Below are 23531 nucleotides of genomic sequence, written 5' to 3'. Positions count from 1 at the left end.
ATTATAACTAAAGATGTGTGTTACGCGATAGCCGTAATCGATAGTTTTCCTAAGTTGGCCGTATTTGACCAAAACGAAGCAATTTAGCTCATTAAGGTATTTGTCTTTAGATAAAGTACGTTTGCAATTTATGCAAATACACATTCCCAAAAAAGATGTTCTCTGCAAATAAAACACCGTTTTTATCTTAAAATGTGGTATAGAACTGAACAATTCAATCTATATTTATATTGTAATGGAACTGGTAGTTCGATAGTCGCTCTGGATCTATTCGATTGTTAAAGTATGGTAATCAACTTATCGAAACCGATGAAAATATGAAAAACAAATTCATTTTCTCTTTATCTACCTAAAGTTGATTTTATAAATGCCTCTTGGAATATCGTAATAAAATAGATTCTTTCAAAAATGTCATTCCTGCGTGGTTCTCTGAACTATGTTTGGTGTACAACCAGCGTGCTGGGCAAAGGCGCCACCGGATCTGTGTTTCAGGTAGGGAAACATTATGCATTTATGTGGCATATGCACATATTTAATCTATTTTGCAGGGAGTGAATAAGACAACTGGCGAATCCGTTGCCGTTAAAACTTTCAATCCGTACAGTCATATGCGCCCCGCCGATGTGCAAATGCGCGAGTTCGAAGCTTTGAAAAAAGTAAACCATGAAAACATTGTCAAATTGTTGGCCATTGAGGAGGATCAAGAGGGACGCGGCAAGGTTATAGTTATGGAGTTGTGTACTGGCGGCAGTCTATTTAATATACTTGATGATCCGGAGAATTCGTACGGCCTTCCGGAACAAGAATTCCTTCTGGTGCTGGAGCATCTATGCGCTGGAATGAAACATTTGCGAGACAATAAGTTGGTGCATCGGGACCTCAAGCCTGGCAACATCATGAAATTCATATCTGAAGATGGTCAAACCATATATAAGCTGACCGATTTTGGTGCTGCCCGTGAACTCGAAGACAATCAGCCATTTGCTTCGCTGTATGGTACTGAGGAATATCTGCATCCCGATCTGTATGAACGCGCGGTGCTGCGCAAGTCCATACAAAGATCATTTACCGCCAATGTCGATCTGTGGTCCATTGGGGTGACGCTCTACCATGTTGCTACTGGGAATTTGCCTTTCAGGCCATTCGGGGGTCGTAAGAACCGCGAGACAATGCACCAAATAACCACAAAAAAGGCCTCTGGCGTCATATCCGGCACACAGTTGGCCGAAAATGGACCTATTGAGTGGTCAACGACTCTGCCACCCCATGCACATTTATCGCAAGGTCTCAAGACGCTCGTCACGCCTTTACTGGCTGGTTTGTTGGAGGAGAATCGGGAGAAGACCTGGTCCTTTGATCGATTCTTCCAAGAAGTAACTCTAATATTGCGCAAGCGTGTTATCCACGTCTTTTTTACGAATCGCACCAGCTCTGTAGAAGTGTTCCTGGAGCCAGATGAGCAGATTGACAACTTTCGCGAGCGCATATTCCTGCAGACCGAGGTGCCACTGGAAAAGCAAATATTGCTCTTTAATAACGAACATCTTGAAAAGAAAGTGTCACGACGGACCATCGGTAAAATATATGCCCATTTTTCGTAGTTTTTATTTCTAATAGTTGATTATTTTGCAGCTAAAGCGTTTCCCAAGACAACTACGGAGCAGCCCATTTTCCTTTACAGCAACGATGATAACAATGTCCAATTGCCACATCAATTGGAATTGCCCAAGTTCCCAGTGTTTCCGCCAAATGTATCCGTTGAAAATGATGCGAGTCTGGCTAAGGTATATACCCATTAACTTCTCTTTTAGTTTTGGGTTACTATATATATAATTATATATATATATGACGAATCTTAATCGAGAAAACTTTTCGATTTACACATTTCCCTTTCACAGGCTGCTTGCAGCGTGGGCCATGAATGCAAACGACGCGTGGATATCTTCACCACCATGGATATCCTTATCAAAAGGGGAGTTGAGCAATTTATAGAGATGCTTATAACCACCATTACATTGTTGTTGAAGTGAGTAAAGAAGCAGAGAAAGAAGTGTTTGTACGTCTAGAAACCATATTTATTTCAACACATACATAGAAAAACCGAAAGCTTTGACAAGCTGCTGTCGACTGTAGTTGACTACGCAGATGTGGTGCACATCATGGCAAATGTGGTAAGCCGAGCACCTTCATATCGTTTCATATGATCAGCATGTTCTCTTTTCGCAGACAAAAGGCGACCAGGAGCTAAAGTCTCTTCTCGTTTCCCTGGATAATGTAAAAAGTGAGTTTGATGGAGCAGCCGATGTTATCACGCAGATGCACAAGCATTTTGTTACCGACGACGAACTGAAGTAAGCCAAACTCAACGAGCTCAACTGGCTCAAACGTAAACCATGTTGCTGATATTCTTAATTAACAGCGATCAGTGGTCGTCCTTGATGCATGGAAAGAAATGTCCCTGCCGCACTCGGGCCAGCGCACAGGCAAAGTACTTGGTAGAGCGTCTGCGCGACTCTTGGCAGCATTTGCTGCGTGATCGTGCAACACGCACTTTAACATACAACGATGAACAATTCCACGCGCTAGAGAAAATCAAAGTTGACCACAATGGGAAACGTATTAAGCAGCTGTTGCTAGATAACGTAAATCCCGCAGTAGCGCAAATGGCCGAATGCTTGGCAGACTGGTATAAACTGGCACAAACGGTGTATCTGAAAACTCAGATTTTGGAGAAGGACGTTCGCGATTGCGAGCGCAAATTGCATAGTATTCGCGATGAGCTTTACCACTTCAAATCTGAGCAGAAGCTTGATCTAGACACCAAGAATATAAACAGCAATAACCAATTGGCCAAAATTGAGGAACGCAATCGTCTGCGCATTATGAAGCAGCAGCAATTAGAAGTGATGGCCGTAATGAGAAAAAATAACGAGCTTATAGCTTTGCTAAATAATTTAGGAATTTCAAACGGCAATGTAAAGGCCAGCTTGCCATAGGGGCTCAAAATGTATTAGAAATTTAATTCTACACTTATTATTATTATTGAATTATTTTTTGTACTATATCTTAAGTAAATATTTTGTATAAAAACAGTGCGCATTTTAATATCTCTCCTTTATATACATATAAAATAAATATGTATAGTGCACGGCAACATGTGTAAAGCAAACATAGTTAAATGCAAATAATACCCAGCTGCTAGTTTTTAAAATCAAACGTAAATTAAAATCGAATGTAATCTTTGAGATAAATCGAATTCGATATTTGTTTTGTCAAGTTACCGATAGTACAAAATAAAATTCTATCGATAGTGCAATCGATAGTAACTCTGCGCTCGTAAGGGGTGGCATTGCTGTTGTTATCATTTTAGTTTTGGTTTTCGTTATAATTTATTTACAATGTATTTGTGCTCACTATGCTTTCATTACTGAGCACAGTCGGACATATCTTCGATGTGGTGCTAATACGGCCTATTACGGCCGTAATTGAGACTCTCGTGGCGGTCGTATACTACTTCCTGGCTGCTAGCTGGTTCGTAGGCTACTGTCTCGTTGAAGCCGGCGCGCACATCTGGAAGGTCCTATGCGATGGTTACCAAATAGCTACTATTATATATAAGGAGTGCACTCTTTTCTACTGCGAGCTTCGTCACATGTTCGGCGAGGTGTCCGACTACATATACTATGGCACCGGAGATGGGCTTAGTCTGGCACGCTATTTGGCAGAGGAAGTCGTCTTATTTCTGGGCAACGTGCTCATTGGACTTGGCAATTGTACACTGTGGATCCTACTACTGCTACCGCGTGCCATCATTTGTATTGTAGACTATATAATATTGCTACTCGATAAGCTAGTTAGTTATATTGTAGAGCGTGGCACGTACCTGCTTAACAACGTCTTCCGACTGTCAATTGGCATCGCTGTTCTGCTGGTACTGTATATGTTTCGCAGATATGTGTATCTCCTTGCCGTCTATCTGCTGAGAAGCCTGCGTAATGAGATCTCGACAAAAGTGCGCTGGGTCTTAGAGTGGGCGTCTAATTGGACTAATCGACATCTATCCTGGGTGTTGCAAAAATTGGAGGTTGCTGAACCATCTGGAAATGCGTCGGGGAGCCGAACACATTGTGTGGTCTGCCTGGAGCGAAACAGAAACATCGTTGTTCTCCCCTGCCGGCATTTTTGCCTGTGTAAGGAGTGTTCACAACAGCTTCGCCGCTTTGAAGGTGGCAACCGTTGTCCCCTCTGCCGGCATAACGTTGACACATTGATGCCTGTCTTTGACTGAATGACTATATTTACTGTACTATGTGTATATATTATAATTATTTTTATATTTTATGTAAGTCAATTTAAGCTCAAAAACGTTTTATAACAAAATAAAATTAATTAAAACAATTGTGTCTTATCGATTTGAAAAAACGTTTTGGACACTTACCAGGAGTTGGGTGCGTGTCTTGTTTCTTAGGGACACGACTAATAATGACGTGCTCGAGCTAAATAATCCTTATATTTATATACAGATATAAAGAATGGCCATTGTAGATTGTACATATGCTTGTGTATGTTTGTGTAACAATGTACGTACAGAACATAAAATTAATTTTTAAATATTTAAATTTTTTTGAGTCCAATCCCCGATTCGGAATTCTTCGGTTTTAGTCCGGTTTGTATAGCAGGCGAGATTATTAATTATTAACTTTGTGCTTCTTTCTATTAACTTTTTCCAATAAATAGTTCATACTTGTTTAACACTCAAGAAAAAAGTAAACAGTTTTATTTTAAATCAGTGATAGTATACATTGTGAATATATATATGCTTTTTAGAACTAATTTGCTCAAAAGTCATATAGAAAAATAGAATAGGTTTATGCTTAATTCTTTATTTAAATCGAAATGAAATGGTTTGTATTTACTTGTTCATGGTAGGTACATACAATATTAAACGAAACAATAAAAGTAAAATAAAAAAAATAGATATATGCATACAGACATAGATAAATATATATATATATATATATATATATTTGTTTGTAGATATAGTATTTTTAGGTGTATTTTTCTATAAGTATTCTATACATATTTATATAAATAAACATATATATAAATATAAATCCTGTCTTTAGTTATAGCTTAACTGATGGGCTTCAACTTCAACATTTTATTTTGTGCACGAAATATTCTATATTTTTGCACATAAGTACAATATCATTGTCAAAGAACCAAATGACGTACATTATATGTTTTTTGTTTTTGGCTAATATAGATATATATATTTTTTTGTATATATTGATTTTTTGTGTTCTGATTATTGCTAAAAAATTCAATTTTTTGCCATTCATAAAGCTTCATGGGCTCTTAAACATAGACCCTTGCCTATTATTTATCTGATAGGAAAGTGGATAATAAAATATGCGTATGTAACTATATGTATATATATTAAAAATATGCCTTTTACAGATAAATTGTGTATGTATTTATGTATGTATATATACATGTAATATATTAAAAAGGGTTTTCAAAATCGTTTCATTGATAAATGTATCATTTCATTCATTTCTCAAAAATATGCATACCAAAAATGTTTATACTTGACATTCATTTAGACGTACATACATACATATAAATATACAAAAGAACATTTAACACAAAGGTCTTGTGACAATTTAGAAGTTTCTTGTAAAAGTTCTCTATTCAAAATATATGTTGATGTACCGATGCATGTGGCATACATAGTGGGTATGTATATATGCATATATTTAGAAGGTACAAAGTAGGTTGTAAGTATTTACACATGTATATAACTATATCTGGCTTAAATATATTTGTTTGCTTTGCGAACGACTAATTCTCTATTATGTAAAAATATTATGATAAAAGATATAAGTTTGTATATTTCTATTGTTTTTTTTTTTTATGATATGTAACGGCTAGACAATGGCAACATTTCCGATTTGAAATCCCAATTTAAGCCCATTTCCAAAACCAATCTGGTCACATTCTTTTCACATTCAATTTTTAATTTAACCGCTCTTAACCGTTACGCGAGCTTAGGCTTAGGATTACGATAAATAGGTAGGTTTACACAAGTGCTCTCTTATGGTTACCTACATCTAGAATGTATATTATCTATCTGTAGAAAATGGCTTTTTACTGGACATACATATATGTATTTAGATTCTTAGCATTAGTCCGGTTATTTCGGCTGTGGATTAAATAGTTAATTAATTACTTTGCCTTAGCTAAATATTAGTAATGGTTATATTAAATATTTGCTCAATAATCTTGAATACAAAACTCAAAAAATGAATAATCAATGAGCTATAAAAGTACAATAAACTGTGATATTTAATTCAGCTATTGCACATATATCGAAAATAAGTTAACAACATTTAAGATTTGTATTTTGCTTCCAAAAGCTTGAGGAGATATGTTTTCCATTTTTTTTTTTAGGCCTAAATGGTTATTGTACTTAGTCTTTATTTATAGCCATGCAAGATTTGGTTAAACATAGGGGAAAGGCTGTACATCAATTATTTGCTAGCTAAGATTTTTGTAAATTTTATCAGATTTGCATATAAAATTAAAACATATAAAAGTTGGACATAAGTAGACTTTAACGCCAATTTATCACAAAACCACACAGAGGGCAATGAATCGAAATAACACGTAAGGAAACACATAATTCAATGCAAATTCTTTGAGAACTATTCCATAAAATTGTGTTTAGATTATAACTAATAGATATTGACCTTAGATTACAAAATACTCATGTTTACACCTACTTATATATTAATATCTATTTTATCTTATTGAATAGTTTGTGTATTTGTGTGCAGCTCTGTATGTGTCAGACACAAATCACATAAAGGTACTTAAACTCTCTTTGTGCACCGGGTCGTGCCATAAAATCTCAAACCAAGAACTCATGAATGTCGACCAAACTCTATGCTAAGTATATAGAATATATCTATCTATCTTTCTATCTAGTTTTTATTTTAAGTCTAGACTGCAAAGAAAGAGAAATACTTTTTAGGGGAAAATATCCATAATCATAACTTAGGCTTTATTTGATGTGCATCTGGTTCTTAATACAATTGACTAGACGTAAGCTAAAGGCAAGAGTGGGCACTGCACGAAAGAACTCTGATTTGTACTCGAAGGCAAACAAAAACAAAAATTAGTCGAATCGCAGAGAAGGGTGCGAGTTGGTTTTCCAATATATATGTACTAACTGGGTACGCGGTTCGTGATGTGCGTGTTGCGCCCATTGATTTTGACAGTTGGAATTAAACAATTTAGCAATTAACGTCAACAAGTTGTGAATTCTGTGTGCAGCTGACAAGTCACGCATAGGACTTGCCCAACTCAATGCTGAAATATTCATGAACAGCTCCAATTATGCACTGGAACCAGGCTGACCCTAGCCTACGGGCACGGGCACGGGTACGGGTTCGGGCTCGGATCGATCGTGCTTATACGTATATGTAAGTGTCTAGATGGGAACTTAATATTAAATTAGCCTTAACTTCCTAAAGACATTCTAGCACTGCTTTTTTGTTTTATTATTTCTTATGTGTTTTTCGGGGCTCTTCTATCTCAGGCTCTTTGAGATCACTTAGAACTAGGTACATGCTGTCTGGGAGATTCCAATTTCGATAACTTACGCAATCGATTATCGATTATTAAAAGCTAAATATAAGGAAGCAAAGTTATGGCGCCTAGAAGGGCAACGTGGTAACGAACATGTTCTCAATGAGGGCCGGTGCTGGCACCAGGTCCTCCAGCTTCAGATAGAATATGCGCTGCAGTCCCTGGACGCTCAAGGAGCGCAGCTCGGGCAGCTTGCCCAGCAGCCGGCTGAAGTAATGCTGCTTCTTCTGCGCCTCCGCGTTGTAGGTGACATGATCTCGCAGGCTGCCAATAATCTTCATCTGCAGCTGCTCCACCTTCTTCGGCTCCCGCAGCCCGTGTCGCTCTGTAAGGAATGGGTAAACACACATTTATCTCTGCAGGGTTTGTCTGGGCGGATGGGCTAACCAACCTGTTATGAGGGTGAGGGCGCAGAGGCAGGCGAAGGCCGATATATCAATCTCCAGATTGTGCAGGCTGCGACTGAACTCCATGATGCCATTGAGCCAATCGCCAAAGGAGCGCTGGCACTGGTTGCGATGCAGCACCGTGCCGTTGCAGAAGATCATCTTGGTGTCATCGCTGCGGGCGCGATAGGAGAGACGCAGCACGAACAGCTCCAGCGATGCGGACTGAAACAGTAGCTCCTGGTCCTCGGGCGTGAGCTCCAAATAGCCGGGAATCTTCTCGGCAAACTGCTTGATGACATCCACCGAGCTGCTCAGCAGTTGGTAGAACTGATGCACCTTGTCCGCCTCGCTCAGGCCCAGGCCAGTGGCCACAGTCGGCGGGGTCAGCGGATCGAGTGGCTCCTCGTAGTGTGTATAGTCCAGGCACGAGGGATCCGGTGTTGTGTCCACGTGGCTGCGTACCAATGCAGTTATCAGCGATATGGGCGGCGATGGGGGCGACTCTTGCGGTGACTTTGGCTTCGAGGGCAGACGCCCACGGCGGCCCTTCAGCGAGTCCGTGCGCACCACCTCCTTCACCATGCCCACCACCAAGCACTTCTGGAAACGACAGAACTGGCAGCGGTTGCGCCGCCGCTTGTCCACCGGGCAGCTCTTGTCGGCCAGGCACACGTACTTGGAGCCCTTTTGCACGGTCCGCTTGAAGAAGCCCTTGCAGCCCTCGCAAGTCCTTACCCCGTAGTGCTGGCAGGCGGCCGTGTCTCCGCACACCGCGCACAGCTGCGACGAGTTGGTGGACTGCAGCAGACGTCCCTGGGCCTGGTTGTGCAGGAAATCCGTGCCGGCTCCGCTCACAGGCGAGCTGGCCGAAGAATTGGGTGCCGAGCTCAGTTGCACCTGCAGCGCATTCACGGCGAGCGCGTTTCTCGAGCCCAGCGACAGCTTCGGCATCTTGGGGCTGTGCGCGGCGGTGGCGGGCGAAGCGGAGCGCTGCACGGGCAGCGAGGCGCGACGCAGCGGCGGCACGACCACGACTGAGCCGGAGTTGGCGGAGCCGGAGCCGGAGTTTGCGGCAGTTGTTGCTGCCTCCAGCTCGGAAATGGTGGGAAATGTGGGCAAGGAGTAGCGCTCGCCATTCGGCGTGTTGTAGTTCTGCAAAAGATTGAAGGATCTCCGTAAGGCAGCTGCGGAATTTCGGTCAGGTTGTTCATACTTACAATGTGCTGATAGCCCGGCTGCTGCTGCTGCTGCCCATAGAAGCCATCATTCTGGCCAACGCCGCTGTACTCGTACAGCGAGCTGGCCGACGAGCTGGGCGAGGGATTGGAAGCGCCGTTGATGGCGTTGAAGTGACCATGGTAGTTGTAGCCGCTGCTGTTGCTGCTGCTGTTGTTGTTGTGCCCGGCGCCTGCCAGGGTCGAGGGCTGAGCCTGCAGCTGGTGCAGCGACTGGCCAGAGCCCGGCCCAGAGTTAAGGTCAGCCATTACCTCGGCAGCCGTAGTCAGCGGAAAGCAGTCCTCATCCATTTTGATGGTCAAGATCTGATCGGAGGGCGTGTCCGTGGCCGAGGAGGACGCCTGCTTCGGGCTGCCGGCGCCGCTGCTGTTGTACTTGAGAGAGTAGGTCTCCTGGAAACTGGGCAGGCTGCTGCCGCACGAGAGCGGCCCCCCAATGGGTGAGATCAGTAACTCGCTGGCGCCGTGCCGCTGCAGATACGCGGCTTGCAGCTGTTGCTGCTGCTGCTGCTGCTGTTGCTGCTGAGCGTGGAGTGCAATTGCGGGATCGCTGCTGGAGCGCAGGCTGAGCAGGCAAATCGCGTGATGATCCTGCTCGGATCCTGCCGGGGGCTGGTCTTGTATCGAGGAGATTCGCTTGTCGCGCAGACACGTCAGCTTGGTGAGATTCTCAATGGAGCCGGTGATATCCTCGCTGCTGCCGCCAATCAGAGTCTCACTGGACGGCGTGACATCAATCTGCGTGTCCGAATAGCTAGCGACCGAATGCTCCAGCACCGGCGAGAGCAGAGAGTTGTTCGAGTCCGATGGAAAGAATAAGTCCGAGAAGAGTTCGCTGTGCGTGACGGCCGCATCGGCAAGATTGCTGATCAGCTGATCCTCCTCATGGGTCAGCAGCGACGAGACCTGGCTGGATGTCGGCAGCAGCAGATGCTGATGCTGTTGCCCAACTAGCTGCTGCTGCTGCTGCTGCTGTTGATGCTGATGCGGATGCTGCTGCTGCTGCTGCTGCTGCTGATGATGAAGATGGCGATGATGATGGTGATGATGATGATGTCCAGGACTACTCGCTACGGCAGCTACTGTCGACGTCGTCGTTGTCGTTGCCACGGCTTGCGTTGAGAAATTGTCGAACGACGAGAGTGAACTAAAGGAGCTCTGCAAGGCAAGAAAGTCCGTCATAGACTAAGTTAGTGAGAGATACTCTGCAGCGCAGGATAGCTTCTAGTCCTAGTTAAGGGTGGAGTCAAATCGCCTGCTAGACATGCGCGATTCTACAGCGCCTGCTGATTGGTGCACGGATTGCAACCCCTGTCAGACAGACAGCCATATAATTGTTATACTCTGTTCGCAAGCGGGGTATATAGCTGCACATTTGCCTGTTTATTGGCGCAGTTATCAATATATGCTAGAAAGATATTTAGCTCAGTCTTGGAGCTGAACTAGGTAGCTTTAGCTGATTGTCTTCTTTAAGACGTGAGTTCCTTAGGGATTTACCGACTTTTTCTAAACTAGTGTAAAAAACTGCATCGAAAAACAATATATCTTAAAAGTGTTGTAGTGGTAGTAGGATATTGAAAACTATTCCTCGAATGTTTTCCAATTTTTAACTATCAAAAATCAATTTTAAACAGATTGAAAATTATCCCTCGATTATTTTCCAATTTTTTACTATCACAAATCCTTAATCAGGAAAACCTACTTTGGCTGTGAACAGAGTAGTGCACAGCCGCTGACACCCGACTGTGAAATTCTCACTTGTTTTCTAATTGGTTATGCCTGACGCCTTGGCTGCCAATGTTTGCCAACATACATATTTCATAAAATTCAATTAGACAGCTATTGTGGTAGTTGTTGTAGCTGTTCTTGTTGTTGTTGCTGCGGTGCTTGGGCTTGCTCCTAACTAATCTGCTCAACCTCCTCCTGGCCTCCTCACAGCGGGCAATTAAGGCGGCCATTGAGCCAGCATTGGTCGTGTCACAGGGAACTTTGCAGAGACACATTCTGCATATTATGCAACATCTGCTCCGTTGAGAATTAACATAATCATAATGTGCAAGCTCTGCTTTTTTACCCTGAACCGATAAAAGGGTATGATGGGCTTGTGGAAACGTATGTAAAAGGGAGAGGAGGCTTCTTCGACTCCAGAAGGTATATACAGCTTCAGCGGTCGATCTACACATGTTCGTCTTTGTGGACATCTCGGACATAATGAAAGCTAGAGACTGACAATAGGTTCTCCTATGAACAATTTTCTTTAAAATTATCAATAAATCGATCAAAATAGATATCGAAATACCTTTTTATGGATATGTCGATGCTGATAAGAGCTAGAGTAAAAGATTCTGAATATTTTACTTCTTGGATACGTTCCTACTTCCCCAAAGTTATAATACGTATTATTAGGGGTATAGACTTGCTATTTGCACACTTTTGTGTGCCATATAAATTTACTGTAAATTTCATAAAGATCGGACTATAAACACCGATAAGATAAACAAGGACGCATTTCCCGTAGAATGGGGCTAATATGGGCCTGCGTGTCTGAATTTGTGTGCGGGCATGTGTAGAATCGAGTTAGAATGCTTGTAAAGCTAGCTTGGCGCTGGGTTCCCGAAATCTCCTAGTTGGGCTCTCCGAGTTGTTTCTTTTGTGAATTCAGGATTTGATCAAAGTAACGTCAGAACTTGAATTTGAATTTCATTGAATTGCGGAATCCCTCTATGCATCCCTCTAATCCAATTTAATCGAGTTAGAATTCTTGTAAAGCTAGCTAGGCGTTGGGTTCCTGAAATCTTCCAGTCTCCCGATAAAAGGTCTTGTTTCTTTTATGAATTCAGGCTTGGGATCTATAGCTGATTAAGATCCCTCTTAATAATCCCTCACTTAAATATATATTATATATATAAATATATTTTATTTGATTTAAATGTTGGTTGCACTTACATTGGGTTGCAAAAGTAACATGCTTGTAGTCGCTTGGTTTTGAAGCCTCGTTTGGCTGCTTTTGGTGGTTGCTGCAGTTGGTTTAATTGCAGTTGCAGTTGGGGCAATTATTGCAGTTGCGGCTTCGGCAAGCTTCGTCTCTGTTTTTGGAGATCTTACTAAAGTCCTTGTTGCTGCGATTTTCACACTTTCGGCTTTTGGGCTCTTCGATTTGCCCACTTTCGCGAAATGCTTGGAGCCTTGCTCCGTTGATTTTATGGGCGGCGTTCGACGCGGCTCACTTGCTGTTGTCTCTGCACCTGCAAGGATAAAAGGGGAGAAAACCATTAGTACTCGACCTTTAATATGCTTCGCTGGAGTTTTGCAAATGTTAAGCGGTGTCTGGGGCATACTTAATTCTATAAGCGTGGCTGATGATGGGCTGAAAACCCACAAGCACAAGATTCATACGGCTGCTCATTTGGACTTTGGGAGCAAGACATTTTTTAATAAAAATCGTTGCCCAATTGTCTTGCGTTCCACACGCAAACAACCGTATCGAATGTCTTAATTAGAAATGCTTATGCACCGCTCCTCGGTTCGGCCGCCATCCGAGTCACAAGAGTCGACTCTGCGGCTCTGGCTACCCTATGTGGACACCTCTGTGTGTCACGAGGAGGCGAGGAGGTCGGAGGTTGCCAGAAGCGAAGCTCACGTTGCAGCCTAAGATGCAGAAAGCCAGGGCTGAAGTCTGACTGCAGCCAGCGCCAATACGAGGATCGCATCTCAATCTTGGTTAATGCTGCACATTAAATGTAATAAATTGTGCTGTCCGTCGACTGCTTTTGGCTTTGCGGGTGTTCGCTTTTGATTAAAATAAATATTATGGCTTGTTCGAATTGCAAAACGACACTTGGACGCTTCGTTTCGTTTCGTTTCGGTTCGTTTTGGTTTTCGTTTGCTGATTTTCATATTTGTTTCAGAAATCATTTTTCACAATTTGTATAATTTTATTTCGTTTATTTTGAATAGATTTCCCAATGGCAGAGGATAAACAGCCCGTACAACTTCAGAGCCAGATATAGCTAAAAGTAATCGTACTTGATTACATCTGGTTCTCATATGAACTAGCGGGCATTGCCCGGCTTTGCCCGGTCAAAAGTTTTTCTTGTATATTTAAAACCATTTCGACGAAAGTTAAGCTTTCGCTCGTACAGTTATTTACACTCAGCAGAGTGAATTTAGAAAAAAGTTTGAAACCAGTTTTAAATGAATTTTTACAAACAGCTTTAAAAGCGAGCCTTGAGCCTGATGGGATGGTAAACTGAAAAGTTTCATACAACCGATATCCACCAATTTTCCACAGTTGCGGGCGGAATTTCGCAAGCCAATCAGACTTTTGATATATACAATTGTTACAACTCGTTAATCTACAAGTTAAATGTTCGAAACTAATATTTGTATCTATGCGATTAAGCTCAAATATTATTAAAATTATATATGAAAGATACTTGATACCCATGCAGGGTATACAAATATTTATAATTATTTCTTTTGACTATCATATGCAAAAATGGCAGTTATAAGAATCAAAGAGAGGGGTATAAAAATAATTTCTTAGCATTGTCAACAATCTAACAAATAAGTACTTTTGAGCATTAGAAAAATTGAAAATTTCTGGTAATTTGATTTAATTTGCGAAAATGACTTTACAGCAATTACATTTGATTTCTTCAATTTACTATAAAATTTATTTGGTTTTTGTTTAGCGAAGAGCAATCTTTTGCAGATCTTTCAGAGTGAAGAAACAATGCGCCAGACTGGGAAAGATTTAAAATGGAAATAAAATATCATTGCTGTGCTGTTAGCATTAGCCCTGGGTCATTTAGAAAGCAATTGATCGATACCCTTTGAGCCGGCAAACAAAATTCCGAAAAACAAAAACCCCAAAAACTACCGTGGGCTACCGTGAAAAAAGCTACCGGGAAGAGCGTGCGATATTCATTTAATAATATAACAATGTGCCATTGTTTTTATTACCCATGGGCATAGCCGAACATGTTTCTGGCTGCGAAGCCTAAACTTTGGGTTGGGTCGGTCTCGCAGCCAGTTGCATCTTCGCATATTCACCCAACACTAAACTAGATTTTTTTCTTTTCATATTTCTCTTTACTGCATTTGGGATGTCAGCTTTTGTGGGTAGGCAACATAAACAATTTCTTACTTGGGTCCTTTATGTGCCATCATCGGCGGCTAACAAATTTATTATAATGCTCTGCTGCCTGGCTAGGCCGAAGTTTCGCCAGTTTTCTCGTGTCTTCTTCTCATTGCATAACCCGGCTAATTTTTTGTATTTTTTTGTTTTGTATAAGATTGTTAATACATATTATTTTGCAAGCAGCAGAGTCTCGTCTGCGAGTGTACTTTGAACTGCGAACTCTATTGCACGCTCAGCTCGGCCTGGCTGCTTGATCAATGGACATGGACATATGCATCTGCCGAAACTGACAGACACACAGGGACAGACAGCGACAGGGACGGGGGCCAAGACAAACTTGCGCAGTGACCCAAAGAAATGGTAATGCGTCGTGGTCGTCGTCGTCGCCGTCGTCGTCGTTGCATGGTCGACGTCTTTGGCATGCCGCACGGGTCAGGCCGCTTGGTGACTCTGCCCGCTCCGTCCAGTCCGTCCGGTCCGTCCGCTCTGGCATTCAGTCATTGAGTCAGTGGGTGCAACGTTCGGTTACGCGGACAGCGCAAAGCGTTGCACCAGAAATCAGACGTCTCGGCCGCCTTGGGTATGGTTAGTTTCGTGTGAAGTTTTGTGAGAAGTATACAAATGGATTTCAGGTTTCAGGCCAAGGAGTTAGTCATTTTGTCAGACGCTGCCTCTGCTGCTGCCGCTGCTGCGCTGCAGGTTTGGCAGGGGCACGGCGGAGGCGTCGATGCTATCGCCTTTGAAATATCCACGACAACGGAGGCGGTTGCACCAATAGACTCTTTGCCGTAGACCTGCGCCCAGGCCGCAAACTTCCTGCAGTACCTTTGATGATGATGATGATGATGATGATGATGTGGATGCGGATGATGATGATGATGCCGTTCGTCTGCCCCATTGTTGGCCTGGGTACTTGTTTAGACTTTCACTATTAATTGTCGATTTTCATCGATGGCTTTTTGCCTATTTTTTTTCTCTTCTTCTTGTTGTTGTTGTTGTTGTTGCTGGCACTGATGCTGCAGAAAATGTAATACTTAATGGGCAATGGGTAATGGGGTTGGTATTTAAAGTTGTGCAAAAAGGCAGAAACAAAACCCAATTTCTGTGAAACTCATATCGAAACTGTATCTATTACTCAATGCTCTCGAGTGAGAGACAATTTGATTGATTTATGCAATCGCATTTGCCATCCTATGCTACATTGTTTTCGTTTTCCAACTAATTGCCCGACTCGTCTTCAACTCAGCGCTGTGACCTGGCCCATTTGTGCCCCGATACAACTATTGCAACATATTTCATTTGCTTTCAGCATTTAGATTAAGATTCTTGCAAATATTTTCTTTATCAGTTAATTCTAAGACCAATCATATCTTTTTGATGTTTTAAGGTGTGAAGCGCTTATAAATAATTTTATTATTTTTTTTTAGTATTAATAGAAATATCTAAAAGTAATATTAATTAAAATATCTAACTGGCAGACGGAGACATATCCCACCCTAACAAGCATAAGAATTCATATTCTCGATCAGCATCAGAGTAAATAAGGGCTTACAATACATTTGAATATATCATATTATTGATAACTAATCTTTATCCAGCTCAAATGTAAATATTTATAATTACATCCAATATTTGCATATACTTTAGCATTCTATCTTTGGACATGTGTCCTGATACAATCAAGCGAGTTGGTTTCGGGCAACAGTATGTAAAAATAGGTAATAAAATGTATAATAATCCAAAATATCTATGTATGCCAGAAAGAGGCATCCCCAATCCTAAGTATACTCTTAACCAGGCCGAAGAGCTGAGAAAATCTAGCCATGTCCGCTTGTCTATATGTTTATCTCAATAAACGGGCAGTAAAATATAAGTGTCTTTTACGAACTTGATGGCTTTGGTGCCTGAGCGTCGGACTCACTGGCGGGAGGTCGCCAGTTCAAATGCAGCAGCAATTTTTCGAGTATATTAACCGTTTTTTAAATTTTGTTTTAGGTACAAAGAAAAAGCAATGTATAAAAAAAGAAAAACAAATAAAGACATGGAAATGAATAAATATTAATGATAATAATGGCAATTTTTTTGCTTGTTTTTTTTCAAGCATAAAACTATAAATTTTATTCCTTGACAGGATCTACTCAGGTGGGCTAAGCCTCGCAACATTGAGCACGAAGTTTATAGATCGTATCCCCATGAAGAAGAAAGGCAATTTTTGGAAATAAATTAATTTAATTTAAGTTGGAAAACATGTGTGTTTTAATAAATGAGACGCAGCGAAAAAGTGGACTTAGGAGAAATGCATAGAATAATAACAATATCAAGAATTATATCAAAGGCCACTTTTCAATATCAAGAATGAGGCAACATTTGTTTGGGTCAAAAATGATTTAATCACGAAATTTTCCATATTTTTATAGACAGTAGTGAAAGTAAAAGAATTTCAAGCAGAAAGAAGCGACATGAGTCAATTCCCAATTAAGTGAAACGAAATTGTCGCAACAATTCGTAAAAATGTCTTTGCGCCACTTTAAATACTAACTAAACTACAAGACCGAGATCGAGGCGAAGATCGGCGACGGGCGACGGGGGACGGGCGACGGCGTCATCAGTTTTTAATCGCTGCAAAAATGATCGAAGGCCATCTTGGACATTTCAGAGTGAGCCGAAGCCGTAGCCGGAGTGGATTGAAGTCATATTAATAAGCGCGTGAGCGCATCTTAACCAGTTGGCCCATCCCCCTGCTCGGTTGGGCGCCCCCCTCTGAATGTGGACGTACGAGCAGATTGGCCAATACTTTGGCTTTGGCACTTGCCAGCGATGTACTCTGGAGCTTGGCGGCAGAGGCAGAGGCAGCTGCTGCTGCTGCATTGGTCATCGTCGGCGGAGACGTCGAGCATTATGCAAAAGCGGATTCATAAAAATCAACTGCAGGCTGAGGCTGCGATTTGTTTCTGTTCCAAATTTGCATGAAATTCTAATAAAAGATTTACCGTTCGGTTGTTAGGTGTTTCTCGGGGAGATGCAGCCTCTGTTTTCGGATTCTCAATCTGAAAACTGGTTTAATTCAAATTGGCGTGTTATATCATTTGCGAATATGAGATACACATGCGTGGCACTCGGATTTACCACGAAGAACCAGTTCTAAGACCCAAACAAATATGTACTTTGTGGAATTAAATAAAGAGCCGAAGCAATAGCTATATAAATAATCTCTTTCGGTAAAATTTACATCACTTCTGTGAATATTTCTTCCATTTTATACTATGCTAGCGAAATACCTTACACGTAGTTTATTTTTAAAAATTTTTAATATGATTTTTATACACATTTCCTACCCGTAGAAAGCTTAAGTCTATCCAAATGACCTTGAACTTCATGTCTCAAATTATATTTTACAAATTTCCACACATTTAAAAGTGAGCTTGTTGTCAATCCGACGAAAACCCAAAGGGTTGCAAGGTTTTCTGCCCATTTCATTCCTGTGGGTAGGGCTTAAAATATTAGTTGAAATATGAAGCTTTATAAAAGAGTTTCAAGCCGAAAAATAACCCTTTCTCATAAGTAAAGTGAAGCCAATCGGATTATAAAAAGTATAATCAAACTGTTTTCCGTCAATGTTCCACTGTTGCGGGTGGAATTGAAAAACACTTAAAAAGGTATTCATAAAATTTTGGTGTGAAGTTCTAAAAATAATGTTGAATGTTAAAACTTCGCCAAGAAAAACATACCCAGGCACTTTCCAGCCAAGCGGGGGGATTTGCGAAAAGTGTGAAAAAGGTCTTAATTAATTTTCACCAAGATCTTTGAAAAAGAGCTAAAGGCCGATCGGATGGTGCATTCAGTTAACAGTTTACGTAAATATTCCACACTTTCCAGTGGAATAAATAACGTATATTATTGGCGAAATATGTAAAGATTTTCACAGATGCATTTGTTTAGCATAAAATCTACGTACTCAGCTTAGCTTGGTTCGACGAAAAGACTCAGGCTAAGGCCGGCAGGTCAAAGGTGCGCAGACTGCACTGCATCAACGTCTAGGTGAGTCGCCGGCTGATTGACATGACTGAGACAAAGATAAAAAGGCTGCAAGTTTTGGAACGGCGCTTACATAATTGCGAGTATGCATAAGGCCTTTCGTTCGGATTGGTTTCTAAGCGCATCCAAAATCAAAAGCCCAGCAAAAAAAACAAGGTGCAGCCTTGGAGCGGGTGGGAATCTGGCCAAATAAATACAAATTTGACACAATTTTTTCTCTGCTGTCGCGCTGCATTGTTGCCACAACTTGTTGCAATGCCACCAAAAAAACCGCTAAAGCTATCAAAATATGCGCTTGCATGCGAAGATCGTACACGAGCTGGGCTTATAAGAAATTACTTTCGGTAGGACAATTAAGCCAGATTTTGTGTTTATAGCCTAAGCAAGCGCTCGGGGAGTGCTCGACTAGCAGCTACCCAGCAGCCGCCGTTAAGAATATTCTAGTCTCCTTCTATACATTCATATACAGCAGTGTGCTTCCTCTTCCCTTCGCCCCACACTGCGTATGAGTAATATATTCTTGATTAACTTCGGTGTCTATAGTCCGATCTATATAAAATTATTTGGGCGAGGCTCTATTAGTTTCTTTTCTCCAATTTGGAGATTAAGAGGGAATATATTCGAAATTATTCTTAGCTGTATATACTATTTGAGAACCTTGAGAATCAAGCTTGGAGTATTTATATATTTATTTGATATATCTATTTTTTGGTGCTTGTCCATATCAGTCGAATATAAATTAAAATAAAGACTCCATAATTGCCCCTTTTGTCAGAGAACTTTCTAAAGAACAATAAACAAATACAATACATTTAATTTAATCTGAGTTGTAGAAAAATTATAATTATATGCTTTTAACCTACCCTTCTTGCTTCCCCGTTTCAATGCCGATTTGGCACTCGTATTAGTGTTAATTTCGGTTTTCGACTTATTGTTGCAAAAGGCACGTTTTGAGTTTCGCTTTCGTTCGAAGAGCCAAATGGGAAGATCGAGCCCCACAGATCGCAAGACGAGGGGCGAGTGGCGTTGGAGGCGGGGCTGGGTCTGCGGACCAAATCGATTGCCTGAGCTTAACAAAGCGAGCGCAGTTCCCAGCAGGTTGCACCAGCACCAGCACCAGCACCAGCTACTCCAACAAACACCCAAAGGCAACAAACACTTAGACCTCCATAATACTCTGTATGGGTAACTGTGAGATGCAGCGCCAGCTCCCAAAATCTGAACCTCGACGTCGTCGTCGACGTCGTCGTGGTGCCTAACCCATATATTTGTCAGTGAGTTTGAGGCGCGCTCATGAACATTTGATTTAGTGTGCAGCGCGCACCAATGAAATCGTTATTTTTGCATATCTAAATTTGAGTTTTTGTATCTTACGGATACATGGTGGCACAATGAAATTTTGCTCATTTACCCATCTTTGAAAGATAGCAGCTGGCAAACCGCAAGGAAACAATTGCGAATAGCTTAGGGTTCTCGTTTTAAAACTCCATTAACTGATATGTTATAAAATGAAAAAACATTTTTACATTTTTATTCCCTATTTCATATCTTTACTGAGGATATTAGATGTATATTCTATATATCTAAAGAGTATTTCATTATACGAATTTAGAGAAATTTAATATAAGACCTTGACTCTACTCTATCTATCCATCTAAAGAGTATCTAGAAAGATAATTAATAAAATTTCATGATATTCCAGTATATTCTAGTATATTCTATCTATCTATCTATCTATCTAAAAAGTATATAATATTAAGAATTTGGAAAAATTAAATTTCAAACCTTTACTCTACTAAATCTATCTATCAGAAGAGTATATAGAGAGAGTATTAATAAGATTTCAGTTCTTACCTTTACTGAGGATATTAAAGTAAACTGTATCTGTCTATGTATCTATCTATCTGTATCTATCAATCTATGTATCTGTATCTATCTATCTATCTATCCATCTATCAATCTGTATATATCTATCTGTATCTATCTATCTATCTATCTATCTATCTATCTATCTATCTATCTATCTGTATCTATCTGTCTATCAATCTGTATCTATCAATCTGTATCTATCTATCTAAACAGTATCTAATTATTATGAATTTAAAATGATTTTACACACCAAATTAGTATTGCAAACAAAATTATTTAAGCAATATCTCCATGAATATAATTACTTTGTGGGAACTTTTTCAAAAATTAAATTTTATAAGCACCGTTATGCTTTAAAATTTAAGTTTAATTTTGCAAAAATTGTCATGTGCAAAGAATACAAGCAATGAAAGCAGTCAAACTTAATTAGAAAGCCATTTTGTGGCCTATATTTTTAAGTGATTTACACAGGAAATAAAGTATTTTATTCATATCAAAAATTGTTATCAGCTTCGAATTTTATTTGTGCAGGAACGAAATTAGGAACAATTCAATTAGTGTTTGAAGATATATTTAAAAAAATATAAGAAATTACATAATTTAAAATTGCAATAGCTTCCCAATATGAAAATTATTTTGCTGACACGAAACAAATATATATTTTGGTTTGATCTTGGCAATTTTTCTACATTCAGACAACTCGAAGACAAGATTCAAAACAACTATTATTATACTAATTTAATTAATCTAATGGATTACCTCCTTCTGTAATTTTTTCAAAGCATAGTTAATAAGAACTGACAGCTTAAGTTAGTTTTAAAATTCGTTAGCTTATTAATAACATTAAGTCTTTAGTTTTCTTATCCCACTCTGAACACCCACCCAGTTTGCGGTTGTAAACAACTTAATATTAGCTAATGTATTGCTCAGAGCCATGCCCACATAAATATTTATGGAAATGTACGTATGTGTGTGTTTTATTGCTGCATCCACATCCCCAATACACTTTCCCGACACATATATATTTATATATATATACGTATATAGATGGGTACCATGCACATCCCATTAGCTGGCATGGTTTAAATTTCATGGATGTGCCTTGTAGCTTGTTGCTTACAACTTTGTTTGGTTTTGGCTGTGGAATTCGTGGCATCGGCCTAGGCATGGCAATAACGACTCAAATCTGACTCGGGCTGGAGTCAACTTGCTGCACACGCTTTGACTGCAGCTTAAACGTGTCTTCAAGACGGTTATTAAATCAATAATGAAGCACACGAAGCACCAGCAACAGCAGCAGCACCCAAAAAGCGCTATGAAATCTCTTGTGGCCAAAACACCAAGAGAACCTCATCATGACGATCATAATGTGGCCAAAATCTGGCTACATCATTAGCACCGGTCGCAGTCATTGTTGCTGTTGTTGTTGTTGTTGTTGTTGTTGCTGCTGCTGGTTCGTTGCTGGTGTCGGTGTCTGGTACGCCGGCTGACACACAAACATCGTGGAGTTCACGGAACGCACCCAAAAGCCAAGCTCAGAGTTTTATCCATTAGACGAGCTTTGCTTTGTTTTTTTTTGTTTTATTTTTTGTTTTTCGGAGTTTGCGGCTTGCTGTGTTTTTCTGTTGTCTATTGTCAGTCTTCAGGTTTGGTTTAGTTTGCGGTGCTTCTCCTAGTTTTGGTTTTATTTGGTGTTTTGTGTCTTTGCTGCATCGCCTCTGCCCAGAAATCGAACTATTAACTTATTGCAGCCAGTGTAAGCAAAGTTGGGGTGGCGCGTCGTTTGCAATTCTTTGGCCACATTCCAAGACGTAAAAGGCCCGTCGTTTGCGTTTGCGTTTTCGTTTGCGTCAAGGTGTCGAGGGTTAACTAAGGTGTGATAAATTTTTGTCATTTGCCACACAGCGTTGCCATCGATATTTCAAAGGTCTACAAAGGTCTCTGAGTGATCCGAATACAGAGAGCAAGTTGCCATAATTGTTTTATTATAGTGCTGTTGCCATAATTGTTTTATTATAGTGATGCTAAAGAATAAAACATCGAAACATCAATGTATCGATTTTTATCAAATCCGTTTTACGAACTCCCAAAAGTCACATTAATAATTGCCCATAAAATTAACTTAAACCTGATGCCACAAATTATTGAAAAGTGTTGCCTATAATTTTCTAGCTAGCTGCACAGTGACAATGCGCCTGTCTAAAGCTGATTGATACGAAACTGCATGTTAACGCAGATCTTCGGGCGCCAGTTCTCACAGTTTCCAACTGTCGTATTAAATAATCTGCATCGAAAGTGTTTTATTGTTGGTTATGCTTATATGTAAATAAATAATTGCGATCCGTGTTGACCGTACTGTGTGTACTGACCCAAGGAACCAGCCATGGCATAAAGAAGCTGACAGCTTTACAGCCAGCTTTTGGCCAACTACTTGGCGCAGTATTTGTTTTCATTGCAGACATAGCCCGGCTATAAGATTTGGCTTTCTCACCCACACAACACATTGTTGATTTTGTGTTGATTTTGGCGATAATTAATAGGCAAAAACAATGACAGAGATGCCTCGCCAATGGAGCGGCAAACGTGAAGCTCCATTCTGCCTCTTTTGTATAAAAATTTGTCTGTTTTTTTTTTTTTTGGCTGGGCTCGTTGGCAGCTTGGCTGGCAACGTGGTAACACGCAAGACCAGCTTTGGCTGGTGTAGCATTTGCAGTAAAATTTTGTCTAGTTGTGTCTATTAATTAATTGCCGGCCAGCGGACGTACATAAGTAGCCGAGCATGCCCAAGGAAGAGAGAGGGGAGGGGAGGGGAGGCAGGCAAGAGACGAGGGTCTCCTATAATAGCAATTAGCGTGGCATTTTAATATGCATTATTGCAGTGAAAAGATCGAAAACTGTTTTCACAGCATCAGAAGAGTCACGATTTTGGCCAGGACGACGATGAAGAAACATCCACAGATGCTGGCCAAGATGATGACGCCTTCGCGATATGCGTTTAACTCCGGTAGCTTGAAATTTGGCCAAACATGGCGAGGAGCTCGGGCTGCAATTTTAATTACACAATTAATTTGCATTGCCCTGCGAGTAACTTGTTCAATTAAAATAGAGAGATATATTAATGTATGTTTATTGTATGGATAAAATCTGTATATATGAAAAAGTTTGTCCTGGCCAACCGACAATTAAGCTAGGTAGCTAATTTTTACC

The 23531-nt window shown here is 40.6% G+C and overlaps 3 protein-coding genes across 4 annotated transcripts in view; 2 read left to right on the top strand and 1 right to left on the bottom strand.

Annotated features, from left to right (window-relative positions):
• Positions 1 to 332: 332 nt before the first annotated feature.
• IKKepsilon (I-kappaB kinase epsilon) lies at positions 333 to 3105 on the top strand. Its single transcript, XM_064679406.1, has 7 exons — positions 333 to 492; positions 549 to 1575; positions 1633 to 1784; positions 1899 to 2026; positions 2096 to 2171; positions 2227 to 2351; positions 2420 to 3105. Exons 1-7 carry the CDS (start codon positions 409 to 411, stop codon positions 2994 to 2996), a joined length of 2169 nt encoding a protein of 722 aa, XP_064535476.1. The 5' UTR covers positions 333 to 408; the 3' UTR covers positions 2997 to 3105.
• A 217-nt stretch (positions 3106 to 3322) lies between these two features.
• Positions 3323 to 4398, top strand: LOC135426347 (uncharacterized). Its single transcript, XM_064679408.1, has one exon. The coding sequence runs from the start codon at positions 3416 to 3418 to the stop codon at positions 4286 to 4288; it is 873 nt and encodes a 290-aa protein (XP_064535478.1). The 5' UTR covers positions 3323 to 3415; the 3' UTR covers positions 4289 to 4398.
• A 1973-nt stretch (positions 4399 to 6371) lies between these two features.
• The window catches only part of Hr38 (Hormone receptor-like in 38), a 33267-nt gene continuing 16107 nt past the window's right edge, over positions 6372 to 23531 (bottom strand). Inside the window, exons 1-5 of one of the 2 annotated variants that reach the window (XM_064679237.1) lie at positions 12616 to 13255; positions 12224 to 12522; positions 9260 to 10435; positions 8045 to 9194; positions 6372 to 7978 (exon numbers count right to left, since the gene is read on the bottom strand). In XM_064679237.1, coding sequence (XP_064535307.1) covers positions 7722 to 7978; positions 8045 to 9194; positions 9260 to 10435; positions 12224 to 12244 — 2604 coding nt within the window. In that variant the 5' untranslated portion in view covers positions 12245 to 12522; positions 12616 to 13255 and the 3' untranslated portion in view covers positions 6372 to 7721. Of the gene's footprint in view, positions 7979 to 8044; positions 9195 to 9259; positions 10436 to 12223; positions 12523 to 12615; positions 13256 to 23531 lie in introns of those variants that run through there. The other variant, XM_064679239.1, reaches the window with a different exon arrangement.

The sequence above is a fragment of the Drosophila montana genome, unplaced genomic scaffold (assembly GCF_035044405.1).
Source record: "Drosophila montana isolate Dmon_TW-CO22-7 unplaced genomic scaffold, ASM3504440v1 contig_1_1, whole genome shotgun sequence".
NCBI lineage: Eukaryota > Metazoa > Arthropoda > Insecta > Diptera > Drosophilidae > Drosophila > Drosophila montana.
The sequence above is the reverse complement of the archived record's forward strand: the minus strand, read 5'-3'. Positions and strand labels throughout refer to the sequence as shown.

Excerpts from the sequence above, each read along its gene's own strand:
- LOC135426347 (XM_064679408.1), top strand. The coding sequence starts at position 3,416 with ATGCTTTCATTACTGAGCACAGTCGGACATATCTTCGATGTGGTGCTA.
- IKKepsilon (XM_064679406.1), top strand. The coding sequence starts at position 409 with ATGTCATTCCTGCGTGGTTCTCTGAACTATGTTTGGTGTACAACCAGC. Across the intron at positions 1,576-1,632 it reads AGTGTCACGACGGACCATCG|CTAAAGCGTTTCCCAAGACA; the intron begins GTAAAATATATG and ends ATTATTTTGCAG. Across the intron at positions 2,027-2,095 it reads ACCATTACATTGTTGTTGAA|AAAAACCGAAAGCTTTGACA; the intron begins GTGAGTAAAGAA and ends ACACATACATAG.